The 20901-nt window shown below is 43.0% G+C and overlaps 2 protein-coding genes across 3 annotated transcripts in view; one reads left to right on the top strand and one right to left on the bottom strand.

Moving 5' to 3' along the window:
• The window catches only part of PURG (purine rich element binding protein G), a 33942-nt gene extending 20280 nt beyond the window's left edge, over positions 1-13662 (bottom strand). The window contains exon 1 of one of the 2 annotated variants that reach the window (XM_044279729.1): positions 13541-13662. The gene's annotated coding sequence lies outside the window, so the exon portion shown is untranslated. The remainder of the gene's footprint in view (positions 1-13540) is intronic. The other variant, XM_044279739.1, reaches the window with a different exon arrangement.
• Positions 13663-15157: 1495 nt separating this feature from the next.
• WRN (WRN RecQ like helicase) overlaps positions 15158-20901 on the top strand; it is a 187958-nt gene continuing 182214 nt past the window's right edge. The window contains 1 exon segment of the mRNA XM_044278366.1: positions 15158-16246. Within this exon segment, the coding sequence (XP_044134301.1) occupies positions 16166-16246 (81 nt within the window). The 5' untranslated portion in view covers positions 15158-16165.

The following is a 20901-nucleotide window of genomic DNA, read 5'->3' as shown; positions in this document are numbered from 1 at the left end:
TCTAAACAAAAATCGGGTAAAAAAAAAAATGGCGTACTGTGCATTCCTCAAAGTTCAAAAATGCTCCCTGTAGTGTCACAAAACATGGGGCTGGGGTATTAGAATATACAATAAAAAGTAACCTTTATCAAAGTCATTTTATATATTTCCATGCAATATTACAGCAAGTAAAAAATAAAATACTAATAATATGTGAAAGAATGCTCAGCCAACCTTACCTTTGTTCCAAGCAGCAACCAACACTACTTATAATATGCAGCAAAATACATGTTACATTCAAATCAGTGAAAACTTGGCCTTATAAGCACATACTGTACATTCACGTGCATAAATACCACAAATTAACAGGTTCTAACAGGATTTTGCTCCCCTTACACCCACAGCATTCCCAAAGCAATGCACAGCACAGACACTGTCTGAAAGTCATTGCAGCCACTTCACACCATGTAATGCTTACACACTGAGCTTCAGAAAGCATTGCATCCCTTTTATGAAGTTGTTTGGTCTTTCTATTAACGTGAAATTACATTTCTGCTATAAAGCAGGCTTGGTTCAGGGCCATTGTCATAAGGGCAGCATTAGAGGAAAGGCAGTGTACAGAAAGGAGGACCTGTTCTGGTCACACCATTTTTAGCACAAGCTGATATCATGCACAGGGATGAAGGATCTGATAAAGTTCTTCATAATTTTATTATGTTTTCCACTGCAAAACACTCAGGATGAAAACAGATAGATACTGGAGTTCAAGATGCTAACAAGGTTTAGGGAGGACAGAATGTGCATAGTTCGGTTTCTTTCCTCATATCACAAGCAATTTCATACCATTTGAGAAACTCTTCAGCACTGTAGTTTGTCATGGTTCATGTGGCTTTAAAAGTTGCCCATTTGTTCTTTTTCCACAAGGGACCCAGACAAGATTGTTCTAAAACCCAACATTATTACCATTGAACTGTATTATATGCAATTCATACTGACTCATTTTTATCACCAGGCTTAAAGGGGCAGTCAGATGCCAGAAAAAAATATTTTCATTATTTTGCCAATGTAAAAAAGAAACAATAATAAACTGTATTTTTCAGACTTTAACCACTTCCTGCATTTTCACGTACATGTACGTGAGGGAATGCGGCTTCTTGCCACATCCTCACATGCATGTACGCGATGTGATCAGCAGCACCGGACCGGCTGTTACCGATTAACCCTTTCACATCCAGCTGACACAAAGTGTAATTCCAAGCGATCAAAAAGACATATGTACCCCAAAATGGCGCTGCCGGGGGAAACCAGGTTTGCCTGGAACCTACGGTCGCGCTCCCTGATAGGTTTTCCGGGGGAAGTGATAACTTTATTTGGTTCAGGGAGTCCTGCAAATTGTATTTTCGTCTGCGTCAGATTTCATCTGGAGACGAAAAATCAAAGAGTAGGGATTATTATTTGTCTGCTAAAAAGTGACTCACTCTTGGGCTTTTTCTCTGCCAACCGGTTCACAGTCCCTCCGGTCGGTGGATTCATTTTTCGGAGCCTTGGGCCTGATTTAGGAAGACCCAGACTGGGTCTCTATGGCTGAATCTAAGTTGCGCAGCTTGTGCCAGGGAGAAGGTACTGCCGAGTCATATTGTGCTGAATTTAGAAGAAGAGCGACTGACTTGGAGTGGAATGATCCTGCACTCCGTAGTCACTTCTGTCAGGAACTATCTGAGAGATTATAAAAATGCCCTTGCATTTCATGAAAAGCCAAATTCTTTGGAGGCGGCCAGGTCTTTGGCCGTACTTAATAGACGTCTTAGGGAGAGGTGCAAGGTTCCCCTCGGGCAGGGGGTGCTGCCTGGTGGAGAATCAGTCCCTCCTGTACCTCGGGGTACTCTGACACTTGAATCAGGGACTGGAGAGGAGCCTATGCAATTGGGTCAGGTTACTTCTTGCTCTGGTAATAGGAATTTTAGGAAGCTGAACAGACTTTCTTCTGTGGTAAAGAAGGTAATTTCGTTAATGTGTGCCCCTTTATTAAACCTCAAAGTGGTAATGAAAAACAAATCAGGGATTCCTTCAAAGGAAAAAAAAGCTCCCTTACTCTTGGTAGTGTGAATGCGGAGTCAGAGCAGGCATATTCTTATCCTACCTGCAGTACCCTATTCCTTCTGCCTGCCATGGTGGCGCTAGACTCTGGAAATGTTTGAGTTAAAGGTATTTGTTGACTGTGGCGCAGGGGTTAATCTTATTGATTTTCATGATTTTAAAACTAGCGCATTAAGCAAAGCGATACCAATGTTTTCTATAGATTCCGCCCCCTCTCTCGCAAAGATGTCCCCTCTCTGTCATGTTGTCCAGGATATTCATTTAAGGGTGGGCGATTCTCATGTCGAGTTCATTTCTGGTTTTGTTACGAAAGGTTTGCCTGCTCCGATGGTTCTGGGTTTACCATGGTTAATAAAAACATAACCCTACCATTGACTGGCAAACAAGACAAATCATTAATTGGAGTGAAATTTATATGAACAACTGTCTTAGTGCTTCTATTTCGGGGGGTGTCCACTAAGGTGTTGCTTTAGTTTCTTTCCGATTTTTCAGATGTATTCTCGGAGGGTGGAGCTCAGGAGTTGCCCCCTCACAGAGTATGATTGTCTGGTCAATCTTATCCCCGGAGCAAAATCTCGGTTATATAAATCTTTCTTAACCCCGAAAGAATAGCTATGCGGGAGTATATTGCCAAGAGTTCGGTAAAGGGACATATTAGACCATCTAAGTCTCCTATGGCCATCTAAGAAGGACGGATCCCTTAGACCGTGCCTAGATTTCCGGGAACTGAATCTCATTACTGTCCGTGATCCTTATCCCCTTCCCTTGATTTCGGATCTATTTGATCAGATTGTTGGTGCCAATGTGTTTTCCAAGTTGGATTTAAGAGGAGCTTCTAATCTTATCAGGGAAGGAGACGAATGGAAAACAGCCTTCAATACCCCCGAGGGTCACTTTGAGAACCTAGTCATGCCCTTTGGTTTACCTAATGCTCCAGCAGTCTTTCAGCGCTTTATCAATGACATTTTTCATTATTTGGTGAGGAGGTTCGTTGTGATTTACCTCGATGACATACTAATTTACTCACCCGATATGAAGACTCATCAGGATCATTTGAGACAAGTGTTATTGATCCTTCGGGAGAATAAAAATTGTATGCCAAGTTGGATAAATGTGTGTTTGCTGTTCAGGAGGTGTCATTTTTGGGGTACTTGCTTTCTGCATCCGGTTTTTGCATAAATCCCGAAAAGGTCCGTGCGCTACTGGAATGGGACCGGCTGGAGAATCAGAAAGCCCTGATGCGGTTTTTAGGATTTACTAATTACTACAGAAAATTCATCCCGAATTATTCCATCATTGTCAAACCTTTAACAGATATGACTAAGAAGGACGCTGACTTCTCTGTCTGGTCGGATGAGGCATTACAGGCTTTTTCTGCTATTAAGAAATGTTTTGCTTCTGCTCCCATTCTGATGCAACCTGATGTGTCTTTCTACCATCACCAGTCTTAGTACCTGCTCCAGAGCTTTAGTGAGGAAGGCCTTGGAGATGTTGGTGCTATCCAATTCCTCTTTCTATCGCCGGCACACTCTCCGGCTCAGAGTCTTCAATTGCATTTGCTGAGGCTGTGGATCCTGCGGCCATCTTCGATCCATCTCCTTGTGAATGTGCACCTTTCTTTATGAAGAATCTCTGCATATCTTGTGGGGTCTAGAGGTGTCCAGAGAGTCAGCACCTCTCTCTCTCCCCCGTATTTGACCATGATGGGTCCCATCATGGTCAAATACGGGACAGATAGAGAGAGGTGATTACTCTCTAGACCCCACAAAGGCCAACAAGATATGCAGAGATTCTTCAAAAAGAAAGGTGCACATTCACAAGGAGTTGGATCCAAGATGGAGCCGGAGATAGAAGAGGAGGAATTGGATAGCATCAACATCTCCAAGGCCTTCCTCACTAAAGCTCTGGAGCAGGCACTAAGACTGGTGATGGTGGAACTATCGGACATTTAAGTAGGAGCTTATACAAATGGGCCACCGGGTGGAGAGCCTGGAGATTGTGGCCACTCCACAGCCCTGGCTGGCCGTGTGGTGACCCACACTGATGAAATCAACAGGGCCTTAACTCTGATTGAAGACTGACTGAGACCGCTATTGAAAAGATTCCATATACCTGGTTCTATACTTTTGGCCTCTCCATCCTTAAAGAGATCAGACACATGGTCATTCACACCCAAGAGGACCTAGAGAAAGCATATACAGCACTGGATTTGCCACAGATAGAAGTTTCTTCCTGGCTGCCAGTGGTCCTCACTACCCAACTGCCCGCTCTCCCTCGCCTGGACCCATGGAGTGAAGTTGCCAAGCACAAGTCTCCCAAGCCTGCCAAGCCACAAGGCAAGATGCATCTGACTAGAAGCTTCTGCAGGCCTAATGCTGCTGAGTGGGAGATTAGGGACGCTGTCCTGGGGGAACTTTGATGCCGGAGACTTTTTCTCGAGTTGAGGTAAAAGGGCATGGATGGGGTGAGGGGGACCGCAAAAGACTGGTCAGGATGATCTGCAATTGGGATGAAGATTGGGCCCAATAAGACCATGTGTCTACCCTTCCCCCCCTCCGTCTTCCTTCTGCAATGCTTATAACCTGTGGAGAGAACTTTATAGGTGACTGAGCCTTGGAGCCCGATTATACGAGGATCGTTGTCTGCGGCATCATTTGCCTCCAGCTCAGAATTAATGCACTTAAATTTTTTTTCTTGTTTGCTCTCTTTCCTTTTCTCCTACTTTCCTTCCATATCTTATATGGTTACATCTTTGTTATTCAGACATAGAAGGATTATAAGCTACCGATGAGCCTTGGAGGGCCATGCCCTTCTAGGCACTAACTGTTGAGTTGAGAATAGCTTTGTCATGAAGAGGCTTATCCTCAACTGTGCCAAGGTAGACATGACTACGTACGATTGTCCAGGCTGGTCGTTAACCGGGTCACAAGTTAAATCTGTTTTTTCCTTTCACTTAGTTCGGTGGAGGTGTTTGGCTATAGGGCTAGGCCGTTTGTTTAGAGTACTTTACCCCCCTATTACAACTCTCCCCCCAACATTAATTAGACGTTTGCTTGAATTAGCATTAGGGATGTCCCGATACCATTTTTCTAAGACCGAGTACGAGTACCGATATTTTTATTTAAGTACTCACCGATACCAATTAGAACAGCGGCACAGTTGCTGATGGCAATAAAAAAAATTAAAGCTGGAATTTGGTTGCTCTGGACAACTGCTTTACTTTTCCTTTGCACAAGGGTTACTAAATTAATAAATGGGCAAATAACTGTTTCCCAACCAGCGTGCCTCCAGCTGTTGCAAAACTACAACTCCCAGCATGCCCGGACAGCCTTTGGGACCGCCAAGACAGCTAAGACAACAACTTGGGACCCGAGCCTTCTAACGTCCTAAAAAAATAGACGTTTACAAAATGATGCCAGCATGAATAGACATATGGGGAATGTACAGTAACAACTATTTTGAGGTATCACAATCTGCTTTAAAGAGAACCTTTCATGTTTTTTGTTTATTCTACATAAATACCTTTACTTGCCGGCTAATGCTGCCACCCTGGAGGAGGAGACGCCAGGGTTGCTCAATGGGCGTCTCCTCCCGGCTGTGCCGCGATCCAATCACAGCTGGGAGAGAGTCACAGCCAGGGAGAAACCTGCGAGTGGGAAAAATACAGGGGAACACAGCGGGGCGTAGGAGGGATATTTTAAAAAACAAACAGGGTGGCAGCATCAGCAGGATGTACCCCGCAAGTAAAAGGTATTTATCTAGAATAAACAAAAAACCATGAAAGGTCAGCTTTAAGAGCAGAGACATTCAAATTTCAAAATGGTGAACTTTTACAAATTTTTGGTAAATTTGGGATTTCTTTTTTTATAAATAAAAGGTGAAACATATGGACTTAATTTACCACTAACATGGAGTCCGATGAAAAAAAAATATATATATTTTTTCTTATTTTACTCCTCCAAATCCAAAGTGCATCTTTTAATCTGAAAAATACGGTACTTTCATTTTCATAATTGCACCAGTGAAACATTTTTAGTCCCTGTTGAGTGGTCCTGGAAGTGGAGCTTCTCCTGTAAGCTACGATGTTCCGGCACAACCTGAGGTCGCAACCTTCTCTGTGTGGGTGACATGTATGAACCAGCTGTCTACTGTATCTGGCTCAGTTTTTTAGCCTTCTCCAAATCTGCTGTGATGTCTAATAAGAGAGCCAGACAGCTTGTCCCCTTCAAGAAGGTGTTCTCTGCCACTTGAGGCTGTGTTAGAAAGGCACACCTTACAGCAGAATCTCCACTTTGGAGACCACATCACAGGGAATAAAACTGGGCCCTTACTTTATAGTTGCAAAATAATGAGGAGCGCTTTCTTTTCTCTTCCAGAGTTCTCCTATACATGGTTAAAGCAGCAGGTTGAGTTTCCCTCTAACCTGTGTGCCTGCAATGTTTAAATCAGCATTGGAAAGAGCACAAAAGCATGTTTCAATTTTAATTATTCAAATAAAAAATAAATAATCACAAAATCAGGCACTTAATATTGGATGCAGAACCGAGGAATCTCCAAAGTAATGGCAACTCTGAGATCCCAGATTAGGGGTCATAGATATGCAGTAGAAAACGATCCAGCACTTGGGCATCTTGATAAAATACATGGACTTTAATCCAAATAGATAAAATACAACATGTAGCATGGCATTGCATGCCTTTCCTTCACATACCGAACACAGCAATTCTTGATCATGGCTCCAGATCAAGAACATAGGAATGTGCCAAGAATCTTATGGTCTTGCTGTTTGTTGGGGATCTGTATCCTCATAGTCATTAGATGGGAACAGGTTTTTCCATCTCTTGATATTGCAGGGATAGGTTCCTTTTTGTGTTTCAGATATTCAATCCTTGTATTCCACATAGGGACGAATTAACTGCTTGCCAAGTGTAACTAGAGCCTAATGGGATTCACAGTCCGTGCTGCAACTCACCATTATAATTATTTATCTTGTGGCAAACAGATATATTTACAACTGGAACCACCATGGGCAGCAAAATGGCACTGCAATATGCCAATCTTTTTATGGCAAAACTAGAAAGAGAGTTCTTGGTATCCTGTCCCATTACACCTTTGTCCTACTGTCCTTTGTTTCAGTGACAAAATCCTAATCATCTGGACTGACTGACCATGACCTAATAAAATTCAATGAAAGATTTAATGAATATCATCCCACCATAAACCTGACACTTAACTGCTCAAAAACTGAGACAAGCTTTCTAGATGCCACCATAAAGCTTTACAACAGCTCAATACAGACATCCTTGTATCGGAAACCAATCGATCAGCCTACGTACCTCAAATAGGACAGTTTCCATCCCAAACACATTAAAACAACCAGCATCTACAATTGGGACATCAGATATATTGGCATCTGTTCGAGCTCATCGGAATAAGAAAGTCAATCGGATGACTGTCAAAACGTCTTCAAGAAAAATAAAAAATAAAAATTCCAGGTAAGTTATTACTACTGATATAACATGACCTGAATGAATAAGAACCTTCACAGACATAACACTAGATATGTAACCAATGCCATTCATTGTCCAGAATGCAATCTCACATCTGTAGGATGCACGATGAGAAAAGTAAAATGTCGTATTGCAAAGCATATTGTATATACTGCACCTTAGTTAGCTTTTTGGTTTGCATAACACTTTAGAGCAACACTTTCCCTATTCTTTTATATCTGGCCCAGATCACTATGAAGGCTTCTTCCAAACACAATGTTATGCACACACATTTTGGGTCATTGCTTTTCAGCACCCTCTCCACCTCTGGATTTGTCATACACAGTGCCAAAATGGTAATAATGCCCCCTCCCATTGCCCTACATGGTATTAGTACGGCCTTTGTGCCTCCCTTTGCATTTGGGCACCCACAAAGTAGTAATGTACGCCATTGTGCTCCCATGCAATAATAATGGCCCTCTGTGCTCCTATACAGTAATACCTCCCATGTGCCATCTCCAATAATAATGTCCAAGGACAATTGTAATGTCCCTGTATACTACTAATATATACCAATAATAATATCCCTATGTGCAACTATATAATAATAATACAATCCTGATCAAAAGTTTAAGACCACTTGAAAAAGGGCAATAAAAATAACATTTAGCATGGCTGGATCTTAACAAGGTTCAAAGTAGAGCTTCAACATGCAACAAGAAGAAATGGGAGTGAGAAAACATTTTTTGAGCATTCAACTTAATGAAAACAACGAATAAACTGAAACAGGCTGTTTTTCAGCTGATCAAAAGTTTAGGACCACACCTCCAAAATTCGTTTTGGCATGCTTGATGCAAGCGTTTCCATGAGGTGAGTGGGAACATTTCTCCAAGTGGTGAAGACGGCCGCACGAAGGCCATCTACTGTCTGGAACTGTTGTCCATTTTTGTAAACTTCCCTTGCCATCCATCCCCAAAGGTTCTCAATTGGATTTAGATCAGGGGAACACGCAGGATGGGCCAAAAGAGTCATGTTATTCTCCTGGAAGAAGTCCCTTGTCCTGTGGGCATTGTGTACTGTAGAGTTGTCCTGTTGAAAAACCCAGTCGTTACCACACAGACGAGGGCCCTCAGTCATGAGGAATGCTCTCTGCAACATCGGGACATAGCCAGCTTTGACGCCCCTGCACTTCCTAAAGCTCCATTGTTCCACTGAAGGAAAAAGCACCCCAGACCATTATGGCGCCCCCTCCACTGTGGCGCGTAGAAAACATCTCAAGTGGGATCTGCTTGTCATGCCAGTAACGTTGGAAACCATCAAGGTTAAATTTTTTCTCATCAGAGAATAAAACTTTTTTCCACCTTTAAATGTCCCATGTTTGGTGCTCTCTTGCAAAGTCTAAACGAGCAGTTCTATAGCGTTCAAGGAGATGAGGTCTTTGAAGATGTTTTTTCTTTTTGAAGCCCTTCAGTCTCAGATGCCAGCTGGTGGTTATGGGGCTGCAGTCAGCACCAGTAAGGGCTTTAATTTGGGTCGAGGATAGTCCAGTGTCTTGACAGACAGCCAATTGGATCCTCTGGCTCAGTGCTGATGAATTTTCTTTGGGTCTTCCACTTGACTTTTTTGTTCTAACCCTCAGGATCATTTAAGAAATTCCAAATTACTGTCTTACTGCGTCCCACCTCAGCAGCGATGACACGCTGTGAGAGACCCTGCTTATGCAGTTCAACAACCCAACCACTTTCAAAAAGGGAGTTTCTTTGCTTTTGCCATCACAACGTGTGACTACCTGACAGAAAATGACAATGAATCCACATCTTTTAACAGATTTGGCCTTTTAAAAAACATGTGGTCCTAAAATTTTGATCAGCTGAAAAACAGCCTGTTTCAGTTTATTCGTTGTTTTTATTAAATTGAATGCTCAAAAAATGTTTTGTCTCACTCCCATTTCTTCTTGTTGCATGTTGAAGCTCTACTTGGAACCTTGTTAATTTCCAGCCATGCTAAATATGATTTTTTTTGCCATTTTTTAACTGGTCTTAAACTTTTGATCAGGACTGTACTTCCCTATGTGCACCCAATACAATAATAATGCTCCTGTATGCCCTCATACAATAAAAATGCCCCTATATACGAATGTTCACGTATGCTTTGTGTCCCCTAGATTAGTATTGCTCCCATTCACACCATTAACAAAAACCAAAAAAATCATCATTTGGAGCACTGGACTCCCATTCCCTCTGCTTTTGGCAGTGCCACCTCTGAGGCTCCAACGAGCAACATAAAAAAAATAATCCAGTTTTTTTTTTTTTTACAACCTCTTTAAATTCCACCTGTGGGGTCCCTGGATCTGGAGGCTTCCTGTAAATGAAAAATCATTGTCTAGAAGCTTTTTCCCTCCTGGGTGAAAGCTAATTTACCATCTCCACATACAGAAACATTACGTTGATGGCCTCTTACCTGGCCAACCAGTTTCCTGCTTTGTAATGAGAAAGAGCAAGAACCTAAAAACAGTTATCTGCAGATATGGAGAAGATTCCAGTTTGGCTTATATCTTATGTCATGTTGCAAGGCATGTTACGAGGCATGTCACGCTGACTTGTAGGGTAGCACTCAGTTTGTTTCCGAAATGTGGTTTTGTTTCCGAAATTTCTGAGTGAGTCTTTACTAAAAATTTGTAACAGTTTCTGGCTTACAGACTGTCTTACTTCTGTCAGGCAGCTGCTCTGATGGCTGGATGTGCAGCCCTTATCCTGACAGCTCATAAACACTACTTCAATAGGAGAGTCTATGAGCTGCCAGAACAGAACTTCAGATATTCTGTATACACACAAAGTGAAGGCTGTAAAACAGAAACTGTTGTAAAGTTTTAATAAAGACCACTTAAAAAAATAATTTTTAGCCCAAGCCGAGTAAAATGCAATAATAAAAAACTGCTTCCGAAGGTATACATAGCCTTTAAATGCATTGTTCCATTACAACAACTTATCGCTTTCCACATAATAGGGGATAAGTGTCTGATTGGCAGGGGTTTGACCGCTGGGATCCCCGCTGATCACTAGAACAAGGGCCCATGTTCCTCCATATGAGTGGAACAGCGGACACACAGAGCACAAGTACGAATGTATGTCCAAAAGGAGAAACACTGGCATGTCACTGTGATGTTCAAGTGTATACCACATGACCACTGGAGCCAATCACTGCCCTCATTTGTAGACTGCTGAGGACAGCAATAGGCTGCAGTGCGGTCACCTGCCATATACCGACACATCACTACTGCAGAGGACCATACCAGCGGTGCAGACTATGGCGCTGGAGAAAGAGGCAAGTACAACATCATTTTTTAATTTTACACCATTCGGTGGCTTGTCAGATATTTTTTATTATTTCAGACATCCCATAAATACATGTCTGATGTCTTATAAAGACTGGAGGGTCTGGTACATATTGGGGATACGATTGGGGCGGTCTGACGCGAGGTCTAATAATGATTAGGGGTATGATCTGAGATCTGATAAAGCCTGGGTTTCTGATACAGATTGTGGGGGGGGGGGGGGGGGGTCTAATCTGAGGTCTGATGTCAAATGAAGATTGAGGGTCTGATAAAGATTGGGGGGTTCTGATGAAAAAAAAATGTTTTTCTAATTTTCATCCTCTAAAACCTAGGTGGGTTTTATAATCAAGTGAGTCTTATAAAGCAAAAAATAAAGTCATCCCCTAAAACTTCAGCAAATATTATTTATGTAGACAAATTTAATACAATCCACTTACTAATGTATTGCGATTGTCCATATTGTCTCTTCTGCCAGCTGGATTCATTTCTCCATCACATTATACACCGCTCGTTTCCATGGTTACAACCTCCCTGCAATCCATCAGTAGTAGTCATGCTTGTACACTACAGGAAAAATCAGCCAACTCTCTGGTAGTTTGGACTGTGGAATCGCGCACAGGCACGCATGCACAGCAGATGCACTCCGGTGGTGGCTGTAACCATGGAAACAAGCAGCGTATAATGTGATGGAAAAATGAATCCAGCCAGTAAAGGAAACAATATAGATAATAACAATACATTAGTAAGTGGCTTGTACTAACTTACATGATAAATGCCACTTGCTGAAGTGAGACTACCCCTTTATGGTATGAGTTAAAGGGTGCACCAGCTGGGTTGCCAAATCCCAGTTCTGTCAGACTGAGCCCAAACATGGTATTAGTGCATACATTTTCTTTTGTCCCTCATCTTCACTAGATCAACATTGAGTATAGGCCCCCCTCCAAAAAAGCCCCATTACTGCAGAACAGTCACTTCTATTTCCAGTACTAGGCATTCAATGACAACCACGATTTACAAGTTTCTATTTCAGCGACATGTTTGTCAGTGATCAGATGTACTGCACGGTATTATAAAATCAACTGACCCCTTAGGTGAGGCTCACGTGGCACAGATTTCAGTTGCAGATTGGCCAGTGGATCTGCACTCAGATTAGCCCCACCAATGGCGCTAAGCCACGGCTTTTTCATGTGGTATTTGCCACATTAGGGCTACATGCACACAACCGGTGTGTTTTGCGGTCCGCAAATCGCGTATACGCAAAACACGGACAGCGTCCCGCAATTTGCAGAACAGCAGCCTTTAATATAACCTCCTATTCCTGTCCGCAAAGCGCGGACAAGAATAGGACAGATTATATTTTTTTTTGCAGATCACGGAACGGAGCAACTCTGTGTGCTGTCCGCATCTTTTGCGGCCCCATTGAAGTGAATGGGTCCGCCCCCGAGCCACCAAAACTGCGGCTCGGATGCGGACCAGAACAACGGCCGTGTGCATGAGGCCTAATAAACATTTTTAAATCTGCAGCAAAATATGGCAACTGTTCATGAATAGACCCATAATTACCCAGAAAATTGGGTAGCCATTAGCAGTCAATTTGGCGCAGGTTTTGGCTGTGCTCCGCAGGCCTGGCAGTGTAAGCAAGGTGGCCGCCGCCATTGCTCTAGCAGATGTTAGGACAATAAAACACGCAGACTGCCCAGACCATGTCATTTGGAGATGAGCTCTGAACAATATTTTCCAAGTTGCTAAGAATTCAGCCATTTTCCAGTGACTTCCATTTCCTGGAGACCTTGGTGACAACCATTATGACCGTCATCACAGCATCTTAAAGGGTCATTACCAAACCACGAGTTAGAAACTGATGCAAGACGCGTCAGCCAAATAAGCTTTTTAGAAAAATCTGATAGGCATCTTTACTAATTTGATAAAAGTGGACACACTGACTAATGATTCCAGGTGGTCACTGATTTTAATAGGGTGGTCCAATCCAAACATTACATAAGCTGATCAATGGGTCGCACTGCTGGTCCCACTCCCACCTAAAATCTGTGGAAAAGAAGGGACCGGGACCACCACTCGGAATTTCCTAGTAGCAGGTTTCAGAATGTTTTTTTTCCAAACCAAACGACCTGAGGCCACGTAAATACCAGGACCTATTAAAGTGACAAAGTAGACTATGAGGATGGTCATATAGAAGGAGTAGCCATGGAGGAGATGAGCGCTGTCCGTGGTGCTGAAAAGTACATAGGCCCAAGTTGACTCCCTCCATACCCTCTACCATTCATCCAGGGCAATGATGCCAACCAAGGTGAGAATGGTTTGCCACTGGTGAGCGGATGGTGCCCGTATGGGTCGCGGCTTGGGCATTAACAGTTTTTGAGGGTGCACACAGACAATTCTATAGTGATGCCTTGTAATGTAGTGACATCCCTGGCACACTATGGCAGCACTACATATGGCACATCAGTGTACACACATAGTGACAGATCCCACTGGCCACCTTCTGAGGGACAAGCTGGGACCAATGGAATCCAGGCTATGCCTATCTCGGCTGACCTTGCAGCTCCCCCCCCCACCCCATGAGCAGTGCACAGTCAGCCAGAAATGCACCCCGTCTCCCAGAGAACAGGCCTGTACTCACTGTTACACGCAGTGCATGGCGGGCCGACCTGCTCCCCGGTGCAGCCTCGAGAACAGCGCTCCTCCCGCTTTCATGGCCGTCCGGGAATGACTCCTCCATCCGCGCGTTGGCGCAGAATGACGTCACCGCCACAGAACAGCAGGTCCTAGAGACAAGCCTCGGCAGGCGGAAGTCGTCCGGAAGAATGGTGCCTGCCGGGAGCCGGGAGGACCAATCAGGATTGTGTGGGCAGGAAGGGCGGAAGTGTTTCCCGGAGTCAGCCTCACCTGAGTGTTTTCGCGCCGTGGCTGAATGCAGCAGTGCTGAGCGGCAGAGGCTAAGGCGGCTGGTGCTCTCCTGTCATAGAGACCTATAGTATGCAGTAAGTGGGAGCAGCTTGTGTCATGAAATGGTGATAGGCTGTGAATAAGTGCACATGGCATGTATCCCACCCCTAGTCTGATAGTTTGAGTTTATGGGGGGGGATCTACAGGATTTCTATAATAAGTTACCTTGTACTTGTATCTTTTATGGCTTTTTTCTAACTTTTTGTCCTTTAACATTTCTCCAGGATTGCGCGGAGTCTGGGGCTCACGTCTCATCTTCCTCCAGAAAATAGCATGCCCCACGTGTACTAACCTACAGACTTTCTTCTACACAAGTCAGCTCACCATACGTACCGTGATATGGCATCCCCTATATACAGCTATAGTTATAAGGCCTACAGGCAACGGCCGTGTGAATGCTGCCATTTTTTCACTGTAAAAATGTCCTGTCCTGTCCTGTCCTTGTCCACTTAAAAGGGTTTTCCAACATTTTAATACTGATGACCTATTCTCAGGATAGGTCATCGGTATCTGATTGGTGGAGGCCCAGGACCCCTGCAGCTCACCAAGCACAGTGTTGTACATTGTATAGCGGCTGTGCTTGGTCTCGCTCTCAGTCCTATTTACTTGAATGGGACTGAGCTGCTCCTGGGCCACGTGACATCATTGGACTAGGAAACGCATAAAGAAGGAGTGCCGGTGCCTTCTCAAACAGCTGATCCGCAGGGGTGAAGGATGGAAAAAACTGAAAGTGGCCCCATTTTGTAGTTGGGTCCATATTTTGGCACATTATACCCCCTCAACAGAGCCACATACCACAGTGCATCAAAAAATACATTCCTAAAAACTGCCACTGGCTGGTGGTGAGGAGGGCTCAAGTGGCCCTCTGAGCATTGGCCCCCCAGGAAGTTTCCCTGTAGGGTCTATTGCCAGACTGGAGGGGTCCAGAGTGTCAGACCGCCACCGATCAGATATTGATGACCTATCTAGAACATAGGTTATCAGTAGAGATGAGCGAACTTCTGTTTTAAGTTCGGCGTCTAAAGTTCGGGGGCGGGTTAGCGGAGAATCCCGATCTGGAACCGGATATGGATTCCGACTTCCGTTGTGGTCCGTGGTAGCGGAATCAATAATGGCCGATTATTGATTCCGCTACCACGGACCACAACGGAAGTCGGAATCCATATCCGGTTCCAGATCGGGATTCTCCGCTAATCCAAACCCGAACTTTAGACGCCGAACTTAAAACAGAAGTTCGCTCATCTCTAGTTATCAGTATTAAAATGTTAGAAAATCCCTTTAAAGGGGTTGTCTCAATTAAGCAAATAGAATTTATCATGTAGAGAAGTCCATCAGTGGTGGTTGTGCTTGCACACTACAGGAAAAATCACCAGCCTATGTGCGCTCCCACAGTCCCAGTCACCAGATAGGCCGACGCTTCCTCCTATAGTGTGCAAGCACAAACAATCATACGGCTATGTGAACTGAAAACTAAAAAAAGTTATGGCTCCGGGAAGGCAGGGAATAAAAAACTGAAAGTCTCTGCATTAAGAAGGGGTTAAAGATAATTTTTCCTTTTTTCTTCTCTTTATGATATGTGAAATATGAATGAGACACCTCAGAAAATGCAACTGTTGAAACCCCTCCAACTGCCTGAGTAAAGGTGCTGTGGCTTAGTCAGTGAGGTTATCTCATGATTAATATAAAAAATAAAAATCAGATATCATAAGAGTACATGGATCCAGAGATCTCCACATTTCTTGCTCCAGTTACTTCACTAGATTTTTCTTGAAGCTGGGAGGTCTGGGGTGTGTCCTTTCTGCTGTAGCTCTCTCTGTGACAGCCTCCAACAGTAGATATGGCTGGTGACTGTTAAAGGATGGAATTGAGCATGTGCGCCCACCGCATTGAGGTGTACAGAGAAATAAGGAAAATAATAAACAGCAGGTGGCGCTAGACCAATAGAATTTATAACTCAGTGGCCTGAATAACATTTTTAATGACGTGCCATTACAAAAGTATTCAGATCCAGGTGCTGGTTTAAAAAATAGAATATTTTTTGTGTGAATTTTTTCCCCCCTTAAGTGAGGAAAATTGGCTTTTACCTCGCATTTTTTTTTTTGCCTTCCTCTGGATCAACTTGCAGGATGACAGGCCGAACTGGATGGACAAATGTCTTTTTTCACCCTTATATACTATGTTACTATGTTACAACCCCTTTCATATGTTTTAGTAGGGACATACCTGTTGACTAACTGCCGGTTTAATAAATGAAACCTCTGTCCTTCAGGACCAAATTATTGCTTTTGCATGAATTTAAATGAAAATGTCTGGGGAACAGCGAAAGCTTCCCAACTGGATGTCTGAACAGGATACTCACGGTACAAGTAAGGCTAAGAAGGTAAGTCTGCTTCAAGAAGTCATTGTGGCTTTTAGGTTCTAATATTTTGTGTTGCCCATAGTGACAAGTTGGATCAAGTCCACTGCAAAAAAATAAAAAGCTTAACTAATTAAGGACTCAGCCCATTTCACCTTAAGGACTTGGCCATTTTTTGCAAATCTGACCAGTGTCACTTTAAGTGCTCATAACTTTAAAACACTTTGACTTATCCAGGCCATTCTGAGATAGTTTTTTCGTCACATATTGTACTTCATGACACTGGTAAAATGAAGTAAAAAAACTTTTTTTTTTTTGCATAAAAAAATACCAAATTTTCTTAAAATTTGCAAATTTCAAAGTTTCAGTTTCTCTACTTCTGTAATACATAGTAATACCCCCCAAAATTGTGATGACTTTACATTCCCCATATGTCTACTTCAGGTTTGAATTATTTTGGGAATGATATTTTATTTTTTGGGGATGTTACAAGGTTTAGAACTTTAGAAGCAAATATTGAAATTTTTCAGAAATTTACAAAAACCCAATTTTTAGGGACCACTACAGCTCTGAAGTCACTTTGCGAGGCTTACATAATAGAAACCACCCAAAAATGACCCCATTCTATAAACTACACCCCTCAAGGTATTCAAAACTGATTTTACAAACCTTAACCCTTTAGGTGTTGCACAAGATTTAATGGAAAATAGAGATACAATTTCAAAATTTGTCTGTGAAGGTTATTATTTATCCAGGTCATGGTATATCTGTAAAGAATAAATCAAGGCAACTGGACGTACTGTAGATTTCTTGAAAACGTTTCACTCGTTCTTCCAACGAGCTTTCTCAATTCTGAGTGATTGTACAAAAAATTCTGGGAATAAATATGTAACTGAATCCACATCTGGTAATTAGACCCAGCATTGGGTCAAAGGTGTTGATTCCATTATCCTAATTGGAGTCAGTAGGTGATAAAGACTTCCCAGAAAAAGGTGTCAGGACAGCATTGTATGTGGCAGACAATAGATGTCTAACCCCCCCACCTCACTCAGAATTGAGAAAGCTCGTTGGAAGAACGAGTGAAACGTTTTCAAGAAATCTACAGTACGTCCAGTTGCCTTGATTTATTCTTTACAGATAAATTTCAAAATTTCACTTTTTGGGCAGATTTTCCATTTTAATATCTTTTTTCAAGTAACAAAGCAAGTGTTAACAGCCAAACAAAACTCATTATTTATGGCCCTGATTCTGTAGTTTACAGAAACACCCCATATGTGGTCATAAACTGCTGTATGGCCACACGGCAGGGCGCAGAAGGAAAGGAATGCCATACGGTTTTTGGAAGGCAGATTTTGCTGGACTGTTTTTTTTGACACCATGTCCCATTTGAAGCCCCCCTGATGCACCCCTAGAGTAGAAACTTCAAAAAAGTGACCCCATTTTAGAAACTACGGGATAAGGTGGCAGTTTTGTTGGTACTAGTTTAGGGTACATATGATTTTTGGTTGCTCTATATTACACTTTTTGTGCGGCAAGGTAACAAGAAATAGCTTTTTTGGCACGTTTCTTTTGTTATTTACAACATTCATCTGAAAGGTTAGATCATGTGGTAATTTTATAGAGCAGGTTGTCACGGACGCGGCGATACCTAATATGTATACTTTTTTTTTATTTATGTAAGTTTTACACAATGATTTAATTTTTAAAACAAAAAAAAGTTTGTCTCCATAGTCTAAGAGCCATAGTTTTTTCAGTTTTTGGGCGATTATCTTATGTAGGGTCTCATTTTTTGCGGGATGAGATGGCTGTTTTATTGGCTCTATTTTGGGGTGCATATGACTTTTTGATTGCTTGCTATTGCACTTTTTGTGACGTAAGATTACAAAAAATAGCTTTTTTTAAACCGTTTTTATTTTTATTTTTTTACGGTGGTCACCTGAGGGGTTAACTCATGTGATATTTTTATAGAGCCGGTCGATACGGACACGGCGATACCTAATATGTATACTTTTTTTTATTTATGTAAGTTTTACACAATGATTTCATTTTTGAAACAAAAAAAATCATGTTTTAGTGTTTCCATAGTCTAAGAGCCATAGTTTTTTCAGTTTTTGGGCGATTATCTTGGGTAGGGTTTTGCGGGATGAGATGACGGTTTGATTGGCACTATTTTGGCGTACATGTGACTTTTTTGATCACTTTTATTACCTTTTTTGGGAAGTAAGGTGGGCCAAATTTCAATTTTCTCATTGTTTTTATTTTTTTTATTTTTATGGCGTTCACCGTGCGGGGAAAGTAACATGACCGTTTTATAGATCAGGTCGTTACGGATGCGGCGATACCAAACATGTGTAGGGAATTTTTTTTTTTTTCATTTTTAATTAGTGATAAATGTGTGTTTTGATTTTCACTTTTTCTTACTTTTTTTTTTTTACCCAGACCCACTTGGTTCTTGAAGATCCAGTGGGTCTGATGTCTGTATAATACAGTACAGAACCTATATAGGGTTCTGTACTGTATTTTACTTACACTAAACAGATCTATGCTTTTAGCATAGATCTGTTCAGCACCATGGACAGCAGGATGCCTGAGAAGGCATCCTGTTGCCATGGGAACCTTCCCCCGCTGCGAAGTTGTGGCCACAACTTCGCAGACGGGGAAGGGTAAGGACTGGGGCTTCGGGGGGCTGTCTGGGGGCTCTCTCCCTCTCCCATCGGGGGCTGCAAAGGCACAGCAGCCCCCCGATGGGAGAGGGAGGGAGCCGCATCTTACTGTTAACTCTTTCCATACAGCGGTCCGTATGGACCGCTGTATGGAAAGGGTTAAACGGCTGACATCCATTCACAGATGTCAGCCGTTTATACCAGGGTGTCAGCAATGTGCTGGCACCCTGGTATACCCACTGTACACCAACGATTATTCGGCGGTGCGGTTTGCTGCGATCGCCGATACGGGGGGGGGGGGGGGTCATATGACACCCCCAGGCGTTGTGACAGTATGCCGGCTGAGGGCGCCACAATCTCAATTTAAACTCGTGACGTACGTCATGGGTCCTTAAGGACTCGGGATCCATGCCGTACCGGTACGTCATGGGTCCCTAAGGGGTTTTTCGTAGGAGTTTCATACTGATGACCTGCTGTTTGATGAGACACAGGCGCTCGCAGTAGTGCCGCGGCCTTCTTGCAGCTTTCCCTAGGCCACGTGATGTCACATTCATTAGTCACGTGGCCTAGGCACAGCCCAGCCCTATAGAAGTGAATGCGGCTGAGCTGTGATACCAAGTACAGCTGCTATACGATGTACAGCGCTGTGCCTGGTGAGCACAGAGAAGGCCTTCTCAAACAGCTGATCAGCGGGGGTCCCCAGTGTTGGACCCCCCACCAATCAGATACTGATGACCTGTCCAGAGGATAGGTCCTCAGTATTAAAATCTTGGAAACCCCTTTTAAAGGGGTTTTCAGGAATTTTCATCCTGATAGCCTATCCTCAGAATAAGCAATCCATATCTGGTCCGTTCTGTCAGCTTCCAGTTCCGTCCACTACACAATAATGGAGCTGTGTAGTTCTGGTGCCAGAAATTAAAATCCCAGAAAACTGGTTGGTTGCTGTAGACACTGACACTTTTCTTAGCTTATAGGGGGAGATTTATCATTTACCATGCACCTGAAAAGTGGCGTTAAAAAGCTGCAAACTATTCGGGTCATTTATCAAACTGCTGTAAAGTAGAACTGGCTTAGTTACCCATAGCAACCAATCAGATTCCACCTTTCATTTTCGACAGCTCATTTGGAATATGAAAGGTGGAATCTTATTGGTTGCTATTGAAAACTAAGTCAGTTCTACTTTACACCAGTTTAATAAATTACCGCATATGTGTTTGCAGGTTTTCAACTGTGACACTTAAATATGTATCGTATCTGCCAATTTTCAGAATGGGGGCATAATAAAGGCCGGAAGGGGCGTGACCAGCAGCCGCAAACTTATTTATCTTCATTTCCGTCAGTGTTCTGGCGCAAATAAAGGCAGAAATCTATGGCAGCTCTGAGTTGCCGTGGATTTCGGTTTAGGTGCATGTGCTGACGGAGGTTGCGCCTCATTTATGACGAGGCCCAAAATTAGTTGCATCCTCTTGCAGCACAGGGGCTATCAAGACCCCTTATTCCATTTTTTTTTATTCCTTGATATGTCTAATAGAGGAGAGAGGCATAGCAGAAAAAAGCGATTCCGTTTTGTCCCTATTCATTGTCAATTGGGCCAAAACGTAGCTAAACAGAACTGAGTGCACCAAAATGCATTCCGTTCCATTCTCATACCTGAGAGCAAACTGCAGCATGCTTTCCGTCCTGGGATGCGGAGCAAAACGGATCCGTAATGACCCACAATGCAAGTCAATGGGGGATGTTTCTCTGACACAATTTGGCACAATAGAAAACTGATCCGTCCCCCGTTGACTTCAGTGGAGTTCATGATGGATCCGTCTTGGCAATGTTAAAAATAATACAACCGGATCCGTGAATAACGGATGCAGCTGAACTCTGACGGATCCAGCAAAAACAATAGTGTGAAAGTAGCCTTAGATAAGGCTACTTTCACACTGGCATTTTGGTTTCCGTTTGTGAGATCCGTTCAGGGCTCTCACAAGCGGTCCAAAACGGATCAGTTTTGCCCTAATGCATTCT

The sequence above is a fragment of the Bufo gargarizans genome, chromosome 1, assembly GCF_014858855.1.
Source record: "Bufo gargarizans isolate SCDJY-AF-19 chromosome 1, ASM1485885v1, whole genome shotgun sequence".
In the NCBI taxonomy this organism is placed as follows: domain Eukaryota; kingdom Metazoa; phylum Chordata; class Amphibia; order Anura; family Bufonidae; genus Bufo; species Bufo gargarizans.
The sequence above is the reverse complement of the archived record's forward strand: the minus strand, read 5'-3'. Positions and strand labels throughout refer to the sequence as shown.